This window comes from Typopeltis vanoorti, chromosome 5 (assembly GCF_054136105.1).
Source record: "Typopeltis vanoorti isolate ZY-2024b chromosome 5, IOZ_Tvanoo_1.0, whole genome shotgun sequence".
Lineage (NCBI taxonomy): Eukaryota > Metazoa > Arthropoda > Arachnida > Uropygi > Thelyphonidae > Typopeltis > Typopeltis vanoorti.
The window spans coordinates 55,812,005-55,837,475 of NC_143553.1; the positions used below are offsets into that span (position 1 = coordinate 55,812,005).

Consider the following 25,471-nt stretch of genomic DNA (forward strand, 5'->3'; position numbering starts at 1 on the left):
ATGAGCCACCTTGTTTGTTGTGATGTTTGGCTTGTGTACTGCTGCTCTTTCATGGAAACCCAGCAAATGGAGTTCTTTTCTTACAATATTAGTACTTACCATGGTGTTACTAGTGCTCTGAAACTCATCACAGATTGTCTTTGTAGCTGGTTTTTGCTTGCCACCAGTTTTAACACCATTGTGTCCCTTGTCATTCATTTTCAGCAGCTGCCCTGTGTGTTTTCCTGCACTCATGATACCAGAACATCTTCATTTGTTGATCACATTGCCAACAATTGCTTTTTGATGCTCCAGTTGAGCAGCAATGGCACGTATAGACATGCCACCAATGTCACAGCCTATGATAACACCTCTCTCGAAGACACTGACTTCATGTCGTGTTGCCATATTACCTGTATTCAACTGCTAAGATGAAATACTGATTCCTACTATCTGTGTGCTCTTTTTTTATGTTATTAACACTTACAATGTTTATAACTTCAAATAATAGGGGTGTCTAGACAATTATTAGTAAATAGTGTGCACGTACAATGTGCATCGTGCCATGTAATGAGTCGCATGTTTATAGAAAGTATAAATTGGAGGAATATGATGCTCCCAAATCAGTGCAACTGTGTCCAGGTGAAATGGGCTGAGAAAAGAGAACTGATGGAGTTTGAAAGAGGCATTGTGATAACATACCATATTAGACGCCTATCTGTTTGTAAAATTGTTGGCAAATTGGGCCATCCCAGGTCATTCTGAGAGGTATGTGATACCATACAGACATGGAAGTGCAGAGAATCAACTGCAAGTGCTACCTGCAGTGAATGACTAACCACACTCACTGAAAGTGACTATAGGGTGCTACGAATAATAATATGTAAAAACCATACATATTGTCGGTTGAATGCAGAATTCTGAGCATCTATTGGAACACGAATTTGCACAAAAACATTCAGAACCGAGGCTCACAACATGGATTTCCATGGTGGGACTGCAATATACAAGCCACATATTACTCAAACCAACCTGCAGCGATTAATGGCGCAAAGATCATGTATAGTGGGACATGGAAGCTTGGAAACTGTGTCATGGAGTGACCAATCACGCTACATTCTCTTCCGAGCAGAGGTGTGCGTGTGGCATATGCCCAGTAAAGATCTCTTGCCAGAGTGCATAACCACAGCTATAAAATTCAGAGGTGATGGTATGGTCCTGGTTTGGCCTCGGACCTCTGTCTGTGGTGCCATGAATATTGAACTATGGGAGGTATGTGAACATTCCAGACATTCAATGCAACCTGGTTTGTGGCATTTCTGCAGAACTAACCATTCTTTCAGCAAGACAATGCACCATGTCATAAGGCTACTGCTGTAACTGAATTTTTTGCAGACATGAACATCACTGCACTTGACTAACATCCACAGAGCCCTGGTCTCAGCCTTATTTGAACACCTGTGGAATGAACTGGAGTGTCAGGTGAGGTCAAGAGATATCCACCTCACAACAGTCCAGGATCTCATTACAGCCTGCAGAAAGAATTCCCACTGATGGCTATCATCCTCCATGTGCTTTATTGCAGCGAAGGGAGGTCCTACATCTTATTAAGGTGGGTGCCATGGCTACATGTTCTTCACATTATGTTCTCTGTTGACTGCTTTCTAAGCAGTATATTTAAATGTATCTCTATATAGATGAATTTAAAGATGCATAGTTATTTTAAAATATAGGATAAGATATAGAGGATATTTTTCTCTTTATATACGTGTGTGTGTGTCTATATATTTATTTGTGTTTTATTTATTCATTATATTTTTTTTTAGATGGAACTTTAGTGTTGGAGAGCATTATCTATCATTTGTTGAGGGATTGAACAATGCCGATAAAACTATAATGACTGAGGAACAGTTGAAGAGCCAGGCAGATATTTTTGTTTCTGTAGATAATGATTCTGGTGTTTGTAATAATGATTTTGAGTTCAAGGTTGTAATGCCTGATGGTTTCATTGTTGCTCTAGATAACTTTTCTAATCTGAAGTGGTCATATAAGGTAAAATAGATAATCATATTTTTTTCTCTGTGTAAAGTAATAGTTTTCTTTATTCAAACTAATCCATTATGGACTTGTTTTTTTGAGAATATGAAAAAAAAAAAAAACTGTTATCCTTCCTTTGCTTTCTCATGTCTAAATTACATACTTATCCATGAGTCACATGGAGCAGAATTTTTGTTTGGTTAGTTTTATTAAGTTTTCTTCCTGCTTATGAAATATATCTTTTAATTTGTTTAATAAAAATTAACCAGAAATGTCTAGTATATAGTATTTCAAATAGTGTGAAATATTTTTTTAAGAGCTTCTGTATCTCATTCAGATCTTGGTTCAAATCATGTCTAGAACACACAAAAAAAAACTTTATAAAGCTTTTTTTAACTGAAAGTGAGTTAACCAGTTCATATAGAGAAAAGCCTAATTTTCTCCCAGAGAAAATTTTCATCCCTCATAACTGGCATATGCTGGCCAGAAAATACATTTAATTGATAGCCATAACGGCTTATTTGTTTAGGATTTTGGTTTCTGTAAGACACGGCCAGTTACCTGTGATGGACCATTGAGCTTAACACATGAAAGGTACGCTGCTTGGAAATAAGTCAGTGGACACTTCTTGGGCAAGATGCATCTTGCCATGTAACAAGTTATGTGTTTGTAGATAGTATAAATTGGAGCTATGTGATGCTCCCAAATCAGTGCAACTGTACGGATGAAATGGCTGCAATAAGGGAACTGATGGAGTTTGAAAGAGGTATTATGATAGGATGCCATGTTATCTGTTTGGGAAATTGTTTGCAAGTTGGGCCATCCCAGGTCAATAATCATTGATACCATACTGAAATGAAAGTGCAGGGAGTCGACTTCAAGTGCTACCTGCAGTGGATGACTTACCATACTCACCAAAAGTGACTGCAGGGTGCTATGAACGATAATATCTAAAAACTGCCATTTATCGGCTAAAGTGTTGGATGCAGAGTTCTGGGCATCGACTGGAATATGAATCTGCACAAAAACATTCAGAACAAGGCTCACACCGTGGATTTCCAGCCCTCTAATGAGCAGATGGATGGGTGTGATGTACGCTCGGTGAACATATCTTACCAGAGTGTGCAACCTCAACTATGAAATTTGGAGGTGGCAGTTTGAAGGTATGGTCCTGTTTTTTTTTCCTGGTTTGGCCTTGGGACCTCTGTTTGTGGTGCCATGAACATTGAACTCTGAGAGGTATCTGAACATTCTTGACAATGCATTGCTTCCTACTTTGTGGTGTTTCTGCAGAACTGACCATTGTCTGTTTCAACAAGACAGTGCACCATGTCGTAAGGCTGCTGCTGTAACTACATAATTTGTGGACATGAACGTCATCACACTTAACTGGCCTCAACAGAGCCCTGATCCCAACCCTATTGAAGATCTGTGGGATGAACTGGAGCATCAGGTGAGGTCATGGGACATTTGCCCCACAACAGTTCAGGACCTCATTACATTCTACAGGAAGAATGGTCCAAAATTCCCCATTGATCGCTATCATACACTTTTGGAAAGTATGACCTGTAGGATTGCTACTGCAAAAGGAGATCTTACATCTTATTAAGGTGGGCTCTTAATAAAATGTCTATTTACTTCTTTTCAGGCAATTTAGATCAAGACACAGCTGCAATTAGTTATGTTAGAAAATATGACGTAACTAAATAAATTTAACCAAAATAAACTATGAGCCATCATAGTTTAAGCCATCAAAATATGATAGATTAAAAAAAATACATTAATAACTCGTTTCCTTTGAAATATGGCATTTTTCTTTTCTTTCCTCCTCCTCATCATCAATTTCCTGATATGTACCCTCAGCAGTTGTATTGTACAGGATAATTATGAAATTATTACGCCTCTGAATCAAAAAATTAGAATAATCAAATAAAATGTATGAATGATTTGCAATTCTAATTGATTGCATAGAATATAATTATTACCAAATATGAATTAGCATAATCTAAATCTACATACTTTGTAGATTATATAACCATGTAAACACATAAAAATGTAATATAAATTATGAGAAAACTGTTAGCTGAAAACATTCACAAAATGAGAATAATTTTTAACGTGGTTCAAAATGCTAGAATATTCCAAATTTTTCTGATTACTTTTCAGGAGAGCATGGAAATAGCATATATTTCAGTACCTGCAGGACTGACTCTTGTGTGAGGAATCATTTGCATATTGATTTCAGTTAATCATTTGCAAATGGGTCGAATGAGTGACATATAAGAAGCTAAGCAGTTTTATATGGTGTCTGTACACAAAGAAAGCCAAACTCAACTGTTTATAACTAAGGAATTAAAATGTTCTCAAACAAGTGTGAGTAGTGTATTGAGACAGTATTCTATATTCTAATAACTTGAGTATTCAAAATAATCGCTGCAATAATGGTCAAAAGGTAATAACTATATCAAGAGATGAGAGTAGATTGAAGAATATTGTGGATTAAAACAGTTCCAAAGTGTAAGGTATTTTCACAGGAAATGAAAAGAACTATGCATGAATATGTTTAAATCTACGACATTGAGACAACTTCACAAATTGGGTTTTAAATCACTTGTGCCTAAGATGAAGCCGCTTATGACTTTGAAGCAAAAGGCAGCTAGTGTGTGATGGTGTAAGCAAAGATTGTTATGGAGTCAAGAGGACTAGAAATAGGTGTTTGTAGCATTGAAAGTATGTTTTGTGTATCCCATTGTCATCAAGGAATACATTTGTCTTAAGCAAGAAGCATTTGATAAAGAATGCATGAAAGGTTCAGTGAAATTTGTAGCCTCTGTCATGGTATGGGCTGGTACACCCTCTGCCCAAAAAGAAACTGAACTGTTCGAAAATAGAAGAAACTAGTGGCGCCACCTGTTGTATCTTTTTGTTGTTGAAAGTGGCTACCTTCATTAGTGTTGTGTCAGCTGTTTATGATATTTGTTTCATTAGAAGCTGAGTTATAGTGCCAAGAGTGACAGTGTGTTTTGAAGAACGGTCAGAAAATGAGTTTCAAACAGAGAGCTGCAATTGACTTTTGTGTTAAACTTGGTAAAAGTTTTACCAAAACACATCAAATGCTTCAAAAAGCATGCAGTGATGAATGTTTATCCCGTATTTGAGTTTACGAGTGGTTTAAGCAATTTCAAAGTGGTTGTGAGATGCTTGAGGACAACGAAAAACCGGGCCGTCCAAAAACTGGACTGAGCGAAGTTAAATTCCAAAAAGCACATGATTTCATCAAAGAAAACCCGAAATCGTCCATAAGATTTGATTGAAGATGAATTGCAGATTCCAAAATCAACTGTGCACATTTTTGACCAAGAGTTGGGGCTTCGTAAATTAAATTCGCGATTTGTTCCCCACAAGTTGACCGACGACCAAAAAATGTATAGAATTGAACACTGCAGGGACCTCATTAAAACCGCTCTTAAGGACTCAAACTTCCTTGAAACGATCGTTACTGGAGACGAAACACAGTGTTTTAAGTATGAACCTGAAACAAAGCACCAGAGTGCTGAGTGGAGATTACCAGAAGAGGGACATCCGAAAAAAAATCGCTTTGAGGAGTCAAAAGTAAAGACAATGCTGTTTTTTTATGATTCCAAGGGCATTATCCACAAAGAATTCATTCTGCCTGGCCAAACAGTCAATGGTGAGTTTTATCTCAAAATTTTGAAGCGATTGATAGCAAGAAATTGGTCGTGTACGGCATGAATATCATGATGCAGGCAGTTGGTCACTTTTGCACAATAATGCACTGTAAAACTCGATGTAGCTTTAAAATAAAGCACTTTACATCGATTTTTACAGAGGTCAAGTCTCATGAGAACTGTTACAAAAATAACCTTTTGTCTCTATGTAATTTTTGGTAAATATATAATGTAAATAACCCTATTTGCCATTTTAACTAAAGTTTCTAGAACGTCGAAAACAAAGGCAATGCTTTACCATTGGAACTTTGTATAATAACTATGTGTAAGAGCACAAGATAGTTGTTTACGATTAAGTGTGTGAGAAAGTTGTTTGTAAGCTCTGCGCATGAACACCTTCAAAGCTAGTATCAAAGAGGTCTGCACGTTTCAGAGAAGTTTCCACTGCCTGACAAGACAAATAAAAAGAGAGCGCACAGAGGAGAAAAAAGAACAGGCCAGCCTTAACAAAAGAATCAAGGAGAACTGCCGATTTCTTCGGGGTTTACAGCCCTTGGTGCAAAGTCCCGAGAAGGCGAAAATAAAAGAGGACTGAACCCAACATCAGGTGAGTTTCCAGCAGAGAACCAGAGGCAGTCGAGAGGAGGCGAGGCGAGATTCAGCTGCCGATAGAGCAGAGGCGTGGTCAAGTTACCGAAGCAGGAGAGGCAAAGTGCTATTACTGAAGAGAGCCAGAGGCAGTCGGCAGAGAACCAGAAGCATACTGACCCAGAGAAACAAACTTCACTGCGAACCCACGCCAGAGGGAAAAAATTGGGAAGTCAACCGAAGCCAAAAGCTGCAGAAGCCAAAAGTCTGCAGCATACAGACTTAAAGATCTGTATGCTGAAACTGCAAGAAGTTTCAGCATACAGATCTTTAAGTCTGTATGCTGCAACTTCTTGCCTGAGCTTTTGAGTACTGGGAAAATTGCAGTCCAAGAACTGCTAATACACTGATGAAACACCCGCTGAAGCAAGGCCTGAGATGAAGGAAAAATCACAGAGACTTGGATGCAGGACCTATGGTGTCATGACAAAGAGCCTCCTTAAGTGTGTCCAACTTTAATGTACATTCTTTTTGTAATCTAGGAGATATGTCATAGATGGACTGGTAAGAAATAGTAATAAGAAATATCTATAAGAGAGTCCTCTGAATTGTTGTTAACTGGAATATTAATTGTAAGATAACTTGCCATAGCTATTAATCTCTTTATGAGTAAATTAGTCTCGGCAATTTGGTTTTCTTAAGCAGAGAAGTAACAGAGTAAATACAGGGTGTTTTAAAGAGAGATGATCCAATTTCAAATAATTATATTTAATAATGAAAATGTGGTTTTTATTAATGAGCTGCTATGCTCATTAACTAAGCGTAGCAGCTAATCGGGCGCTAGTAGTGGCATCTAGCGGCATCATCATATCAAACTCTGGGCCAAGACACAGAGTTTGATATGATTTGACATTCTTTTTGAAACAACCTGTATATTGTTTAGTCATTTAATATTGAAAAGAGAAAGTTTTGTTTCTTTATACCAAAAGGATAGGTAGAAAGAGAGCTTAACCTCCCTATCGCTTATTTAATGTACTTTGTTTTTTTTATGTAAATAAATGTGTTTTAATTATATATCAATGGAGTGCTGTCTGATTGTTTATTTTACAATGCACTGTTCCTAAAAAAAATATCGGACTTGTGAGCAGGAAACCAAGTGAGATAGCCGAAGCATATGGTTAAGTGTAAATAGACCACGACTGTTTGTGTAAAGTTTTACTAAAGGAATTTGTGTCAGAGAAAGAGAGAGAGAAATCAACCGGTCATATTACTAATTTTTATGCTAATTAAAAGATATTAGTGGCACAGTCTCAATAAAATAATCCTGGCCACTGGACATTACAAAAAAACTCAAACCTTTCAGTTCTCGGTTATATGGTTTACCAAAAATTTACAAACTTAATTCCCCTTGAAGACCTATAGTAGAAGCCACTGATGCACCTTGCTACAAACTATTAAAGCAGCTGGTTAACTCTGTGACCCCCTCACTGGTCTTACCACATCCTACTTAAAAAACTACCCACTTTAAAACCTTAATTGAAAATTTAACTTTAAATAATAAGTTTGACATCACCTCATTGTTTACCAATATTCTCCTAAATGGCACCTTAACACTTAAAAAACGTTTTTCCTTCTGATATCTTAGAGCTCATTTCCTTTGCCATCAGTTCTGGTTATTTTTCTTGGAAAAACAAAATCTGGTGAACATTAATATTTGTAATATTAATAAAATTAAATTTATGTTTCCCAAAATTTGGGAAACATTAATTATCAGAGATCCCACGACATCCTAGGCCACCTACAAATGCCCATAGAGGGCACACCACCCAGATAGGACTTAATAGTCACCCACATGTTTCACTTAGTATTGTATTTGAATGTGTTGTTGCAAAAGTTATTTGTAATTATTGAAGATGTCTCAGTGACTGAGACGAAATATTGGAAGCATTAAAATTAGTTTTATTCCTTTCCCAGTGCTGAAAATATTCCATTAAACCTCCAACAAGATTAATGATCCATCTTGGTGAGAGATGGGGCATTAATCAATCTAATTGCTCTTCTCTGTATTGAGTCAAGCATTTTGAGTGAGCTCTTAGGAGCCCACTCTAAATGTGAGAGCAGTACTCTAGAGCTGGGTGGATTTTTGATTTGTATACAGTTAACAGCTGTTCACAGGTGAAGTAACATCTTGAACGAAAGAGAAATCCTAGTTTTTAGAAGCTAAGGACGCAATGGTTGTGGTATGTTTATGCCAGAAGTGGCTTGATGTCAAGGTAATTCCAAGAAAAGCAATCTCATCTTCTCTGGAAATTTGAATGTTATCAAAAATAATACTGGGAGAAATTGGTTCTTTATTGTGAGAAATAAGACAGAATTGGGTTTTACTAGCATTGAAATTGACGAGGTTATTTGAGCTCCATTGGAGGATGGCTTGGAGATCAGAATTGAGGGCAATGGTTTATGTTCTGCAGAATAAGATTTATCAAATGAATGGGAGGAGTGCAATGTGCTGTAATCTGCAAACCTGTGTATTGGGTTAGAGGTCAACTGAAGTAAGTTTGGGAATGGGTTGGTTATAGTCCAGTTTGCAGGTTGTGGAACAGATACCAGTGGAGTAAGAGAGTATATACAAGCATAGGATAGGAGTCAGTTCTGGTGCACAAATCTTCCAGGGCATTTGGAGGAATGCAATCAGGGCCAGGAGACTTTTTTTATGACTAATTTAGACAATATTTTTTGGATCTCTTTTTGTCAAATGGATATAGGAGGCATTGTATAATGGGCAGCTAGAATGGTTGGGGGGGGTGCATTTACCATTGTCAGTTATGTGTATATCTACCCACCTTTGCATGCAGATCCTAATTAACCTCTCCCACCTTAATTGGCCACTCCTGAGATACTCATTGATCTATCACTGGTTTTTCCTGCCCTAGTTCTACCCTTTTATAATGGAATTAACTTGCTTTTCTTCCACTCAGTAGGAATATGTGCTTATGTTGAAGTTCTAGTTGAACAGTCAGATTAATGACCCTGCTAATTTTTTTGTGTATTCCTTCAGCACCCTTGCTGATATCCCATCTATTCCGAATTGAAATAGCTCTATTACCTTCGAGCCATCCACCTTTATCTTTTTATATAGCTCCACCTCACCACTCAGATATTTAAATAAACCTTCTTGGGATATATTCTTACTCCAGTGATTGCTCAGTTGCTCAGCTGTTTCTAAATCATCTGACACTTTGCTACTGTCTGCATTCACTAACGTTATTTTTACAGTAATTTTGGCTTTTACCTACCCCATAAAAAATAAATAAAATAAAAAATTCTGTGCAGGCTCGCTCCTCCAGGGAGTCGATTTGGATTTTCCATTGCTTGTAAGGTTGACCACTTTTCATAATCTGATTTCACCTTCCTCATCACACACTGCTTTCTTAGCCTTCTTTATATACTGCTGCTGGCCTGGTCATAACTTTCTCCTACTGTTAGATACATGATATTTTCTTTTTTATGCAGCTCTTGCTTCAAATTCTTAGTCATCTATTTAACTCTCATGCAGTTTATTCTTCTAAATCTAGGAATGCAGCCAGGCATATCTTCTTTCAGACATCCTTTGACCACTTCCCAAGCATTGCCAGTTTTCCCTCTATCATGCAGTATTTCTTGTCAGTGCATTACTTCAATTATCTTTTTTTTCTGTCATTACCCTCCTTATTCACAGAAATAGTTTTTAATAGTGTACTATATTGAATTCTTTTAGCATGGCATTTTTCCTTTGGAACTTTTAAGAACTTAGTTTGTTATAATATTGTTTGCTATAGTAAAAGTTTATTGTATATATCTTCTTCATGGCATCATCTCTCTTTTTTTCTCCCATGCCTGCAACTAGCAGTTTTATGCTTCTCTCTGAATTGATCCAGATTCTTTTAAGGATTGCTTCAGAGACATATATCGATTGAAAACATCGAAATTAATGACTGGTGTATTTACTGTATGAAAATGTTGGTTGAAGAATTTATAATCTATTAGTTATAATCTCTGCTAGTTTTGTGTGCAATATAGTACACTTCTTCAGGAGAATGAAATAAAACTAATATTCCAATGACCGAGTTTGCAAGCCAATGCATCAATAGTATGGAACGTTTGAAGACCAGTGTATGCACAATTTATCATGTATTATTACTAAATAGTTTAGGGAAATAATAACGTAGACTAGTATATACATTAAAATAACTTTTTAATACAAATCCAATATTTCGGCAATGTCAGGTTGCCATTTTCAATAGGAACTTGTGAGCAAGACACGTGCATGCAGGCACAGCAAACAGTAAATGAGGACACAGCAGGAAGCTATCTTTCTCCTAAAGTCCTACTGGTGCCTTCCCCCCAGGTGGGCAATGTTGGTATTCTTGGGCAATTAGGTGAGGTCTTCTGATGTAGGTTTCCCAGATTTGAGGCAGTCTCATGCAGCCAAATTTGTTGAGGTTTGGATTGTTTCTTAGGGCTGAGGCTGATTCCATGAAAAGCCTTTCGTACTTGTATTTACTACGGTGAATGATCGTGGCTTTCTTCCACCGTATTCTATGGCGGGTATCCAGAGCATGGTCTGCAAGACCAGAGTGATCGTATTGGTGCAACCGGATGTAGTCCTTGAGTTCTGTAATTCTGATATTGGCTGTCCTGCCTGTTTGGCCAAAGTAGGACAGCTTACAGCTGCAAGGGACCTCGTATACACCAGGTAGGTTTGGGGGAGGGGGAAGGTTGGTCTTTTGTGGAGCGGATAAGGGATGCCAATTTCTTATATGGTCTGTAACAAGAAGTTAAGCCATGTTTTTTTAAGATTTTTTTAATTTTTTCCGAGGTGCCTCTGATATAGGATATGGTGATGGATTTAGAGTAACCCTTGTTCTGAGGATGGGGGGGGGGGGGTTGTGGTTTATTGGTTTCAATATTTTTTTTTTATTGTTTTGGGAGGGTAGCCATTGGCTGAGAAAGTGTTGAGAATGTGGTTTAGTTCTGTGGTTAGGGCACTGTCATTTGAACGTATAAATTTAGCCCCGTTGTGTAGTGTCTTAATGACACCATATTGTTGTGAGGAAGGGTGGTGGGATTGTTGGTGAATGTATCTACCTGTATGGGTGGGTTTTCTATAGACCGAGAAAACCAAGGTTCCATCAGGCTGGTGGGTGAATAGTGTGTCTAAGAAAGGAAGGCAGTTGTTTTTTTCTTCTTCCAGGGTGAATTTGATTCTGGGGTGTTGGTTGTTTAAGTGTGTTAGGAAGGAGAGGAGTGCATCGGAGCCATGCAGCCAAATAGCGAACGCATCATCTACATATTGAAGCCAAATGGTTTGGTTTTTGTGGGGCAGAGTTTAGGACTTTCTCTTCAAAAGTCTCCATATAAAAGTTGGCCAAGGGTGGGGAGAGTGGAGAACCCATGGCTGTCCCCTCTATTTGTTTGTAGAATTTTCCTTGCCAAACAAAATAGCGCGAGTTCATTGTGAACTGAAATAGGGTCGTGATTGTTGTCATTTGAACATATAAGTTTAGCCCTGTTGTGTAGTGTCTTAATGACACCATATTGTTGCCAGGAAGGGTGGTGGGATTGTTGGTGAATGTATCTACCTGCATGGGTGGATTTTTTATAGACTGAGAAAACCAAGGTTCCATCAGGCTGGCGGGTGACTAGTGTGTCTAAGGAAAAATTGTTTGTGTCTAAGGTCTGTGGAAAAAAATAAAAAAATCTTAAAAAAACACGGCTTAACTTCTTGTTACAGACTATATAAGAAATTAGCATCTGTTATCCGCTCCACAAAAGACCAACCTCCCCACCTAGACCTACCTGGTGTATACCAGGTCCCTTGGGTTCTCCACTCTCTCCCCACCCTTGGCCAACTTTTATATGGAGACTTTTGAAGAGAAAGCCTTAAACTCTGCCCCGCAAAAACCAACCATTTGGCTTCGGTATGTAGATGATGTGTTCGCTATTTGGCCACATGGCTCCAATGCACTCCTCTCCTTCCTAACACACTTAAACAACCAACACCCCAGAATCAAATTCACCCTGGAAGAAGAAAAAAACAACTGCCTTCCTTTCTTAGACACACTAGTCACCCGCCAGCCTGATGGAACCTTGGTTTTCTTGGTCTATAGAAAACCCACCCATGCAGGTAGATACATTCACCAACAATCCCGCCACCCTTCCTCACAACAATATGGTGTCATTAAGACACTACACAACGGGGCTAAATTTATACGTTCAAATGACAGTGCCCTAACCACAGAACTAAACCACATTCTACACTTTCTCAGCCAATGGCTACCCTCCCAAAACAATAAAAAAAAAATATTGAAACCAATAAACCACAACCCCCCCCCCCCCCATCCTCAGAACAAGGGTTACTCTAAATCCATCACCATATCCTATATCAGAGGCACCTCGGAAAAAATTAAAAAAATCTTAAAAAAACATTGTTTAACTTCTTGTTACAGACCATATAAGAATAAGAAATTGGCATCCCTTATCCGCTCCACAAAAGACTAACCTTCCCCCTCCCCCAAACCTACCTGGTGTATACGAGGTCCCTTGCAGCTGTAAGCTGTCCTACTTTGGCCAAACAGGCAGGACAGCCAATATCAGAATTACAGAGCACAAGGACTACATTCGGTTCCACCAATACAGCCACTCCGGTCTTGCAGACCATGCTCTGGATACCCGCCATCGAATATGGTGGAAGAAAGCAACGATCATTCACCGTAGTAAATACAAGTACGAAAGGCTTTTCATGGAATCAGCCTCAGCTCTAAGAAACAATCTAAACCTCAACAAATTTGGCTGCATGCGACTGCCTCAAATTTGGGAAACCTACATCAGAAGACCTCAGCCCAATTGCCCAAGAATACCAACATTGCCCACCTGGGGGGAAGGCACCAGTAGGACTTTAGGAGAAAGAATAGCTTCCTGCTTTGTCCTCATTTACTGTTTGCTGTGCCTGCTTGCACATGTCTTGTTCACAAGTTCCTGTTGAAAATGGCAACCTGACGTTACCGAAATATTGGATTTGTATTAAAAAGTTATTTTAATGTATATCCTAGTCTACGTTGTTATTTCCTTAAACTATTTGGTAATAATGCATAACCAACGTTCTAAGCCTTTTACTAGAATTTATTATATATATTATGATGACCACTGACATAATGCACACAATATCTAAGATCAGTGTGTGTGCCCTAGGTTTTTTATTCTACCACCATCCACCACAGATAAATGAGAGAGGGCATAAACGTTTTTAATCGAAAAATGGTAGAGAACATCCTAAAAGAGCATGATAAACACACCAACAGAAAAGAAAAGCGTGAACATATTGTTCATTTATATATAATCCATCACAGGAGAGATCTCAAAAGACCCTCACCCCTCCATTAAACAAGATCTTAAGTCCTCTTCACCCTCCAAACCTCCCCACTCACCCTTCAATAAATCAGGGATATGTGATATCATTTATTGATGCAGGATTTGCTATGTGGGACAAACAGGCCAGTTAGGGGAGAGATACAAATATCAGAGCATACTGAGAATATGGAAGGGAAAAGAAAACATAAATCAGGACTAGCTGCACATACTGCAGAGATGAAACATCATGTACTTTGGCATTGTACAGAAATGGGCTATACTGATTCTTCATCATTGCACTCAAGGGATGTTTAAATGTTGGAAATCTTTAAAAAAAGTAACAATGAATGATTCTATATCAGATTTGGCCATATTGAATAAAAAAAAATAAAAATAAAAAAAACTGACAGCCACTGATATTGGACCATTCTATGCATTCATTGCTTGTCACGTAATATAGAAATCATGTGCACACACACAAAACACTGTCTGTTTCAAATGTACCTTACTACTAATATGTTAAACTTGCTTGCTTGTAAACATAGTAATCATAATATCAGTTTTATTTCACTTACTGGAAGAAGTGTACTATAATGCACACAAAACTGGTAGAGATTATAAATTGTGAATATTTTGAAGTTTATTTATTTTTTAATAATAATAAATTGTATATAAGCTAAGATGTTATAGTTCATCACTATATCCCCCCCCTTATACCTCCTTTTTTTGCACTTTGTCATACACATACTGGCTACTGAATTAGAAGCTTTTATGCAGATGTATGTTAACATCTCTTACATAGCATATATGCAAAATACTTGATCACATGCGTCACCATGTGTTCTAGGCAACTATTTAAGAATACTGCTGGTCAGTAGTGTTGATCACAATGGGAAAAACAAACAATTCTTTTAGAGTTCGATAAAGCACCTATTTTGGATGCCTCTGCCTGGCATGATTGATTTTGAAAATAATACTATTGACTGGTTTCTCATAAGGTGAGATATCCCAGGTGGTTAATCAGTAGAAAAATAACCCACTTTGCTTGTCTAGTGGCATAACTGTGGTCCTGTCAGGAACAAGATCAGCATCATCTGAGAAGGCTTTGGACAGACAGGACAAACCTGCATACAGCAATTGACCCAAGAATTTAATGAAGGCTGTTCCCGACCCCTATTTCACCAAACTATGCACAGGGGATTGAGAGGATCAGTATTGACACTTGCATGGCTATATGAAACCACTGATTTCTGTAAAATTTCTAATTTAGTTGGTATGTATAGTTGATAATAATAAAAAAAAAAAAATGTTTAGTAGGGATTCCACAAATAGCATCTCAAACCAAGACACCACATTGTCTTGCAGCAACCCAATTTCTTTCTTTCAAAACATCCATATTTTTTGTCTGTTTTTAAATTACAATATATGGATATTGAACTCCAGTATTACTTTCTTTCTATCCTTAGGTAGCTTCTAGAACTTTATATATATCTGATATAAAAATGGCCGGTGGGGGGGATTTCAAGATTGATCAAGAACAGCAAATCAAAAGGACATAGAACTTCAGAAAAGCCGACTGGACAAGGTTTACTCAAATCTTGGAGAGCCTCTGTCAAGATGAACCTGTCTCTGGAAACCTTGACAGAAAATTACAAAAATTACAGATCCTTACTTCACACATCAGTAAAGCTGCCAAAGCAACAATACCAAGAGGCAAATGTAAAAATACCTGGATACCATACTGGAAAGATCACACTGTTGATTCAATGATTACAGAAAGAGACAATATCAACGAACAATTCAGAATTAATAAAACTGATGAATACAGAAAGAAATTAATAGAATAGACATAACACACAAAATATTACTTCACACATCAGTAAAGCTGCCAAAGCAACAATACCAAGAGGCAAACGGAAAAATACCTGGATACCATGCTGGAAAGATCACAATATTGATTCAATGATTACAGAAAGAGACAATATCAACAAACAGTTCAGAATTAATAAAACTGATGAATACAGAAAGAAATTAATGGACATGACATACAAAACAGAGCAGGAAATTTAGAAGTGCAAACGAGAAATGGGCAGAGCTTTGCAGTAACCTGGATCCAAGAAAAGACAGCCAACACTGGAACATTATTAGAACCCTAGACAACAATATCAAAAAAGAGAACCAACAGAAAACAAACTTCATCATAAATGCTGGGAAACAAGCTATTACAGATCAAGAAATTGCAAACATATTGGCAAAAACCTATTCAAACAACTCCAATCTTCAGTATAACAGAGTGAACAACACCCTCAATAAACTCGCAAGTAAAATACTAAAACAAGCAAGAACATACCAAACTAATGACATCTTCTCCGAAGAATTTACACTAACGAACTAAATTCATCAATCGAGAAAACTGCGCCTAATAAATCCCTTGGTAACAATCACACCGTGGCAAAAATGCCAAAGAACAACTACTGGACATTCTCAATACCTCTTGGCGAACAGGCAAACTTCCAAAAGAATGAAAAAAATTGGTTATTGTACCCATCCTGAATCTTGACAAAAATGCTACAGAATGTCAAAGCTATAGACCTCTTGCATTAACTAGCATACTCTGTAAAATTACTGAAAGAATACACTCCAGGCTTATGCACTGGCTGACAAAAAATAAGAAAACCAACTACTACCAAACTGCCTATAGCGCCTGTCATTCGACAACAGATCAATTATTCCACTTCTGCCAAACAATAATAGACTCATTTCAGGAAAAACCAACAAAAAAGACAACTGCCATTTTCCTTGATATGACTGCTGCTTTCGATCGTGTTTGGATCAAAAAATTAATACAAACAGTACATGATATTGGAATTAGAGGAAATGCTTTAATCTGGATTGCTGATTTCATTAGAGGAAGAAAGATCAAAGTCAGAATCAATGCAGCAATATCAAGAGAGTGGAGAACCTGGGCTGGTGTTCCCCAGGGCTCAGTACTCAGTCCCTTACTATTCCTTTTATATGTCAATAACATTCATCTCTACCTTACAGAAGACACAAAAGTAGCTTGCTATGCAGATGATATAGCCATCTGGCACACTAGTGCTAAAATTTAAAGAATCAGAGGAGATTCTAAACAAATCCATGAGAGGATTAGAAAAATGGTCAGATGAACTTAAACTCAAAATCAACCCAGACAAAACAAAACTAAGCACCTTTAAACACAGATAGGAAAAATAGATATTCCTACAATCCCAAAGTCATGATCAATAACAATCTAATTGAAAAAGTCACAAATCCAAAATACCTTGGTATTATGCTTGAGCAGGAATTACGTTTTGCACAACACATCTCTAACACTTCCAGCAGAGCTCTAAAAAATTAAATATACTGAAAAGGCTTTGTGGAACAAATTGGGGTGCAAAGCCAAAAATCCTCAAAACTACTTACACTACACTAATAAGGCCAATAATGGAATATGCAGTACCTATCTGGTCACCTTCGGCCTTATCGGTAAAGGAAAAATTAGACAACATACAAGCAAAAACATACAAGATTATCATTGGTGCAGTCTCATCCACTAACAACATCAGAGCCCAAGGAATGTGGGCTTGATCTACTGGAGGACAGATGAAAATTTGCCACCATAAAATTCATAAATAATATCAGAAGCTACTAAAGCGATCATATCTCCCTAAAAACTTATGCACATTGGAATCAAAAATGCAGACTTCACAGATCATCAACTTTACAATATGATGACACTATCAGGAAAGAAATAGGTCTCGATCAGCTAAATGCTCACCTCTATTTTCCAGTCCTTACCTTCAAATACCTCCATAAATCTAAACATTACCAAACTCTGTACAAAAAAAGAACCAAAAGAAATGCTCAAAGAAAAAGGCCTAAATACTATCAACCTTCTTTCATCCTCCAAACAGGTTGTTTGTTATACCAATGGATTGTCAGAAGATAAAGACATTTATGTTTGGTATTTTGGATGGTTTAAACAGAAGAGGTAGACCATACAGAGAATGGATAGACGATATAAAAGCCTGGTGTGGAATGGGTGTACAAAAACTGTGACACTGTGCACTGGACAAAGAAAGGTGGAAGAAGATAGTGAAGCAGGCATCGGACATCAACGGGCAGTGAGCCCATGGTTCGTGATGATGATGGATTGTCAGACACCAATATGATTAATGGAGGTGCTGGTGTTCTCCTCCTACTCCCGAAAGGCGAAAAACTTACAATGGAAGTTGGATCTGGGAGAATCGCTTCCAATTTCACCAGCAAACTTTACGCAATAAATAAAGCACTCGAAGCCTACTTAAAATAATCATCATCTCAACAATCTGAGGGAATTATAATTTACAGTGACTCAAGATCAGCTATGGAGGCAATCAAAAATAGCAATACCAAGCTCGCACAAGACACCCATAAACTCATAAATCAACTAAAGTGTTTAGGAAATAAAGTTGCATTTTACACTGGATTTCTGCTCATGTAGGCATCGATTACAATGAAGCAGCTGATAAATTAGCAAAAGAGGCCAGGGAACTCAACCAAGAAACTCACACGATAACTCTTGCTGATGCTAACACACCAGCAAAAGCTAAACTAATTCCACTGAAATCAGTGATACAACATCAAATTCCCGAAATCAGTGCTGACAGAAAGACCTCCACCATGATAGCAAGACTACGAACAGGACATTATAGAGGAATGAAGATCAATACAGATGATACGAGAACATATAGAAACTGCAACAACTGCCCCAATACTGAACTGACACCCACTCACATCTTTACCTGTCCAGCAATTGCAGCAGCCTTGCAAGAAATAGATCCTAATCCTGAACAACAGCTCTATACAAACAAAATCATTGACAACATAGCCAAAGCTGTTCAAGGAGCACGCGGAAAAGACTCTTCAAAGGACAAAACAACATAAAAATGGTCTAACATCACATTAAGGTTAAATACTTGTAATGATCATTTTGTTCACTTCAGCTGTGAAACAACATTGAAAATATGGTACTAGTAAAAGAAATGGAATTGAGAGTATTATAAAAAAAAAAAAAAGTAAACCTTAAGTTTTGAGTGATGTCTATCTTTTGCATCTGCCCCAGAGAGAGAGAATGCATGTTCATTAAGAGTTCCTTTAATCTAAGATTGAAAAATTACTCTTTGCATAAATGTCATAAAACCATACTTTTTATTTAATCATAAATTTTAATTATTTTGGCTTACTTTTAATTGTATTTATAATGAATTCCTTTCTGTTACTTGTTTTACATAGTTTGAAAATCCTATTGTCAGTTCGTGGTATCTGAAGGATGGTATACTCACTGCTGTTGATCTCTTTAGTCAGAATACATTAATTGGATTTGATGAACCTGGAAAACCATTTCCCCTTCCCTTATTATATATTGGTATGTGCAATTTTATTAACTCTTTTGCTTATTTTATTTTTTATCAAATAAAAAATTACATTGAAATTCTTTAATAGCTATGCACTGTTATCTTCAGGAAATGCAATTAGAATTGATTGTATTGGATTAGTCCAGCATAGTGAACTTGCTATCCAAAAGTTCCATCCCAACTTCATAATATCACTGGTGTTCTAAAGCAAATCCTTTAGTCTCTACTAGTTTACTGTAGACCAGAGCACACTGCACACCATTATGGAGTGTGGTTAATGAACGTTGTGATTCATTCATTTTTCATTATCATCAAACAGGATCATCAAGTCAATATTTGCTGCATGAACTTAGTGATTATTATTTTTTATTATTAAAGGCATACAACCTTCATTTTAAATAATTATGAAAATAACTACTGTTTAGTATTTGAAATTGGGAGAGAAATGAAGCTAATGCAGAATCAATTGACTTTTTGTTGTGATTTTTACCCAAGAAAGCTCATCAACGTGTAGTACAGTTGATGAGCTTTATGCACATCTATCTATCTATCTATATATATATATATATATATGATTTATTTTTGAACAGATTCTGTACAATATGTTGATTGCTTAAGTAATTTTCATTTCAATGAAAGGTTATCCTATTTTAAAGATGCCAAGCTATTTTAAACCTGGTTTTACTCCATTTCCCAAGTAAGCAAACAGACCATTAAGTCAAGTTTGCACATGCATTTATTGCAAGTCTAGGTGACCCGTAAAGTAGTACAAGTCTAGGCAGCTCGTGGTAAGAGGTGGAATAAGCTCTGATCACTATTCTTAATATTTACCCTTAATGCAAAGCCCATCTCCTTGAGGAGATGTATGATGCTATGCATTGAAGGCAAGGGGCCAATACCAAGACCGGTTTTGACCTTTATTGAGGTCTCACCAGTGGGAGCTAGGCTTAGAAATACCAGGGTTAAGTAATACAGAGCTTATAAATATTTTACCAGAACAAGTTACCATAAGGTGCTTTGACCTTATTAAATAAAAATCTCAGGATGAGAGATAGATGTAGAAAGTTTTTTACCTTTGTTTTTAAGATACATGGCTGATCAGCTTGTATCGGATGGTCACTTTACGGCCATCTGGTTTTAAGTTCTCTTGATATATTTCACATTCTGTACATTGGAGCTCAATTTTAAAACTTTCACGTGCTTCCTATACTTTTATAATTTTCACAAACTATGACAAGTGAGAACCTGCATTGAAACAAAACAGGTGAACTTAGATATATTCTTACTTTGGGAAGTATCACTGTACCTTGACAATGAAGGGTTTACATCACAAAATTGCCTGGAGCTATTATTACAATAAATCATTGCTCTTGATCAGGTTAATATTTCATTACCAAACATGTTTATATCTACATGTCACTGTTGTATTAAGATTTTACAACTTCATGTGTTTGTCCCAATGCTTGTTTTTGATAAATACTGAGATATCCTACACTGCACATGCAATCTCACTTTATTCCACCCATCAAATGTATTAAATCACTTGTAAATATCCTTCCTGTCATAGACAGAATTTAAAACTGGGTCTTTTTAACTATAAGTCATCATGGCTACCACCTGTGCCCTAATGGCATTTATTTTAGATGTATAAACTACTGTTATTACTCAAATTAAGTGGGTATTGAATCCAATATTATTTCAAAGCCGAATAGAGAAACTACAAGAGTTTCGTGCGAATATAGAAACTATAAAAGTTTCGGTAGATCTAAGCGTAAGCTAACCTTTTCATGACAGGGGCAACTCGTGGTAAAGGTGGAGTAAGCTCTGATCACTATCCTTAGTATTTTACATTATGTAAAATATAATTTTAAATAAAACATATTTGCATCTGGGTCTGGCTCCCACTGATGAGACCTCAACAAAGGTCAAAACCGGTGGGTAGTGACCCTCCCCCCCCTCTCAACGTATAACATCATGCATGTCTGCTAGGAGATGTGTTTTACATTATGGGAAATACTAAGTATAGTGATCAGAGCTTACTCCACCTTTACTACGAGTTGCCCCTGTCATGAAAAGGTTAGCTTACGCTTAGATCTACCGAAACTTTTATAGTTTCTATATTCGGCACTAAACTGTTGTAGTTTCTCTATTCGGCTTTGAAATAATGTTGGATTCAATATCCACTTAATTTGAATAATTTTGCATCACCAAAGTTAAGCCTTTTGGCCCTCTTTTTTCAGTACTACTGTTATTAATTTCAGAGTTACATATAATGCTAACTAAGAGAGAACAGTTAGAAATGCATGTCATTTATCCTCTTCTAAATTCCTTAAGACAAATTCCTAAAGAAACACGCAAAGTAAAAAATTGGGGAGGAGAAACTCAGCTAATGCAGAATCATGGGACATTTTTTTGAATGTGATTCCCACATAAGAAAGGTTGCAAACTATAGTATATTAGTATTGTGGGTAGACTGGTTTTTTACTTTTTTATCTACATAATCCAGAAACCTTGTTTTTGAGACCAAACATGGAACTTTTTTTAAGCCACACAATCCAATTTGAGGCCAATATTTATTTCTTGGAGTTTTGATTGAGCTTTTCACTAGGAATCAGCATACTTCATTGTCATTATCATCATCAAATTCCTGATATGTACTCTGGGGGGGGGGGGGTGTACAGGATAATTATGATATTACTACATTTACTTAATAAATATCATTTGAAATCCAACAATATGGCATCATTAAAACTAAATAATAGAGCCTACAATTTTTGTTCTGTGGAACCTCTCTTGCAACAGAACTCACCCATATACACAATGCCTTCCTATCCAGTAGTTACAGCAGAATTAAAGCAATAATCAATTCCCCCCCCCCCCCCCCCCCAAAAAAAATCCATGACCACTTCTTTAGAAGGATTTTAGGAATTCCATCACCATCCCCTGTCTGGGGTAGGTACATCCAAAAAAAATAGTCTGGTCCTTAAAGAAATACAAATTACTGCATAGCTTTTAAGTTCCACCTGAAACTTTCTACCTTTATCTGTTTCACTAAAGATCAGCTCTCTTCTCTCTTAGTTCCTGAAGCATACAAAGTTCCCTGTTCCTGCAAGTTGGCATACTTTGGACATACTGGTAGATCAGCCACCATCAACGTAGATGAATACAAAACATACATCTGCAATCACCACTATGGCAGTCTAGTCTTGCAGATCATTCATTAGATACTACTCATAAGATCATCTGAAAAAAAAAAACAAAAAAAAAAAAAACAGCCAAATTCAAGCAAATACAGATGCAAGAAACTTCCCAAAATTTGGGGAACATTACAACCTAGTATAGATGCTTGTATAGGACATCCCACCTAGATAGGACTCTAGTGTTATATCGATGCGTTTCATTTAGTATTGTGTTGCCTTGTGTGTGTGTGTGTGTGTGTGTGTGTGTGCGCGTGCGTGCGTGTGTGTTACAAGTGTTAGTCTGTAATTAGTATTTACTCAGTGACTGAGAAGAAATATTGGAACAATTACAGTAGTTTTTAATCCTTTCCCAGTGCTGTACGTTCTCCATTAAACTGCCAACATAATGTCCTTCCAGCACTTAAGCCTTAACATGTGGATTACTCATGGGGGTAGTTTTTGGGAAACATCACTCCTATTGACAGTTAGTCATGCCGTGGATCTGGAGAGATATACGTACATTACACAGAACAAAATTTTTACTGGAAAGATGATAAACAGCAGTAATTAACAACTCAGGCTTAAAAAAAAAAATATATATATATATACATATATATATATATATATATATATATATATATATATATATATATATAATTTTTTTTTTTTTTTTTTTTTTAAGGCTGGCTCCTCTAACATGACAACAATGTTATTGCGGTTTTGCTACAGTTCTGGCCTTTTGTGATGAACGTCTGACCAGGAGGGACAAATGCTTGGTGCACTGCCCCCTAAATGTCTAAAAAGACGATTGACATGCTCTTTGTCACATTCCTGCCTGACTTGCCTTCTTTGGTCTTGTGGAATGTGGACTCTTTCACTGTAACGATTGCTGTTTTGTCTCTGGGTCATAGCCATAAACCCAAGTCTTAAGATGAAGGTCGGGTCATCAATGCCCTTTTGATGAATAACTTGACAGACATTCACACGGTGCTCTTTCTGGTCAGAAGTCAAGAGACGTGGGGGAAGGGGATAAACTTGGCAGCGAAGTGATGCATGTTCAAATCTCTCGTGATGATTGCTTGAGCTGCTCCGTATGAAATCTTAACTCTGTCAGCAACTTCCTAGTTGGTGATGCATCGATCTGCACAGATGATCTGTTGAATTTTTTTTTAATACATTTTCAAGGGTTGTTCTGGTGGAAGGTTATCCCGGCTTCTCGTCATCCTCCAAAGTGGTTCTGCACTTCTTAAAATGCGAGTGCCAATCAAACCACTGAGTTTGGCTCATGACTTCGTTTTCATATGCCTCATGAAGTAACTCAAGGGTCTATGTGGCAGATTTTCCCAATTTTATGCAAAATCGCAGAACAGCACAAACATGTGATAAGAATAATGCTTATTACATGAGTTTCGGTGCACACCATGTGGTAGGCTGAGTCAACAGTGTCTATCAGTGACATCTAGTGGCATAAGACTATAACTCGATCTGTCACAGAGTATCTGACGCTTTTTGGTTTCTTTTTGATAGCACCTTGTATAGTGGCAGCTATCTTTTTCATTATGAAATTGTCAGAGGCATTTTTGCTCAATTAAAACGTAACTATCATTATATAGAAGGTGATTTCTGAAATTGCTAAAGAATTAAGCATCTGCTTTGAAAATAGTAAAAACAACTGCTGGAAATCTCTCTCTCTCTCTCTCTCACACACACACACACACACACACACACACACACACACACACACACACACACCATCTTGTTGTTTGTAGCAGATGACAAAATTTAAATATAACATATCAAAGAAAGAATTTTATATCATATCATCCTTGTCATTGAGATGATGTGGAATAAACATGTCAGTGTTTCACCTTGTCTCTTCAGTATCCTTGGATAAAATTTAAATTAAAAATAATCAGTTAATAAGTTCAAGGAATTTCTGAACCTAAGTTCTGTGTTTTTTTGATTATTAACACTTAGTAAGGTTTATATTTTTGGGACAGTCCCTAGATCTCTGACTTAAACTTCATTTTAATTTAATATGTCAGTATAGTTTAACTAAAGTAATTTTAATGTACCTTTTGATTCATATTTTTAGATTTTTTTGCCAGACTGTTTGGTATGTATATTACTAAAATTTGTATAAAAACTAAGATAAAAACTAAAAACAAGAATTGAGCCACTTTCTTTTCCATTCGAAGGATATGCAATTCTTCCAATTGTTCACATGAAGATGCTTAATTTAAATAGTAAAATAAGACAAAACAGTTCTTGCTTCAGTTGTGATTCTGAATGTTGCCTCCATATAAGAACTGTTGGAAAGCACCTCATGATTGTCTCCAATAATTTCCTTTCTCCTTTGTTATTATACAACCATTTCTAGATTGGTTCTTTCCATGCTTGTTGCATTATTTTTCTTTTGAACTGTCTTTTCCTTTTTTAAAATGTGACACAAAATATATTGTTGTACATTAAGCAACTTTTTTCCCAACCCCTCTGGTTTATTTTCTCCAGTTATGTTTTATTGATTTAATTAAAAATAGAAAAGACATCCATACCTCTACTACAAATCTTTCTCATGATATTAAAAAAAAAAAAAAAAAAAAGGATGGGGGGGGGGGTAGATTTAATGATTGAGATTGCTTAAATAGCAATCAAAATTTTGAGTCGAAAATATTGATCTTCTTATTAGGTCTAGTGGTGAATGTTTTTGAAGCTGCTGATAAACAGATATTCATATTTGTATCTAGCTTGCAGATGACATTATTCACCAATGCTCGAATTCTATTTGTGGTTTTGCTGATTATAACATACTCCATTCTCTTCATATGACAAAACTTATTGCGTTTGAATGCTCCAGGCTTCAAGATTTTATATAATAAATGCAATAAGCACTGATATCTCCTTACCATTCTCCAATTAGGATGAGAATAACATTGTCAACTTTAATGCTACCAAAACACAGACCTGTCTTATTTTAATTGAATTTTTTTTTTTTTTTGGTAAGAAAGTTTCCTTCTTACTGGCCTGATTGGCTCAGTGGTTATTATATCAACTCTCTCACCAACAGGCAGGAGGTTTGAATGCCATGGGCATGGATGTTTGTGATGATCTTCAGGTGGAAGAGAGATTTCATTGCCTGGTATAGGACCATTATCTTACTTATTGAAGGACTGAAGTAGAGTCCTTCAAATGT

At 36.8% G+C, this 25,471-nt stretch overlaps 1 protein-coding gene across 4 annotated transcripts in view; it reads left to right on the forward strand.

Moving 5' to 3' along the window:
- LOC150106429 (eukaryotic translation initiation factor 2-alpha kinase 3-like) overlaps positions 1-25,471 on the forward strand; it is a 326,794-nt gene that overhangs the window by 115,810 nt on the left and 185,513 nt on the right. For all 4 annotated transcript variants that reach the window (XM_090393133.1, XM_090393132.1, XM_090393130.1 and 1 more), the window contains 2 exons: positions 1,806-2,031; positions 18,978-19,110. In XM_090393133.1, coding sequence (XP_090249259.1) covers positions 1,806-2,031; positions 18,978-19,110 — 359 coding nt within the window. The remainder of the gene's footprint in view (positions 1-1,805; positions 2,032-18,977; positions 19,111-25,471) is intronic.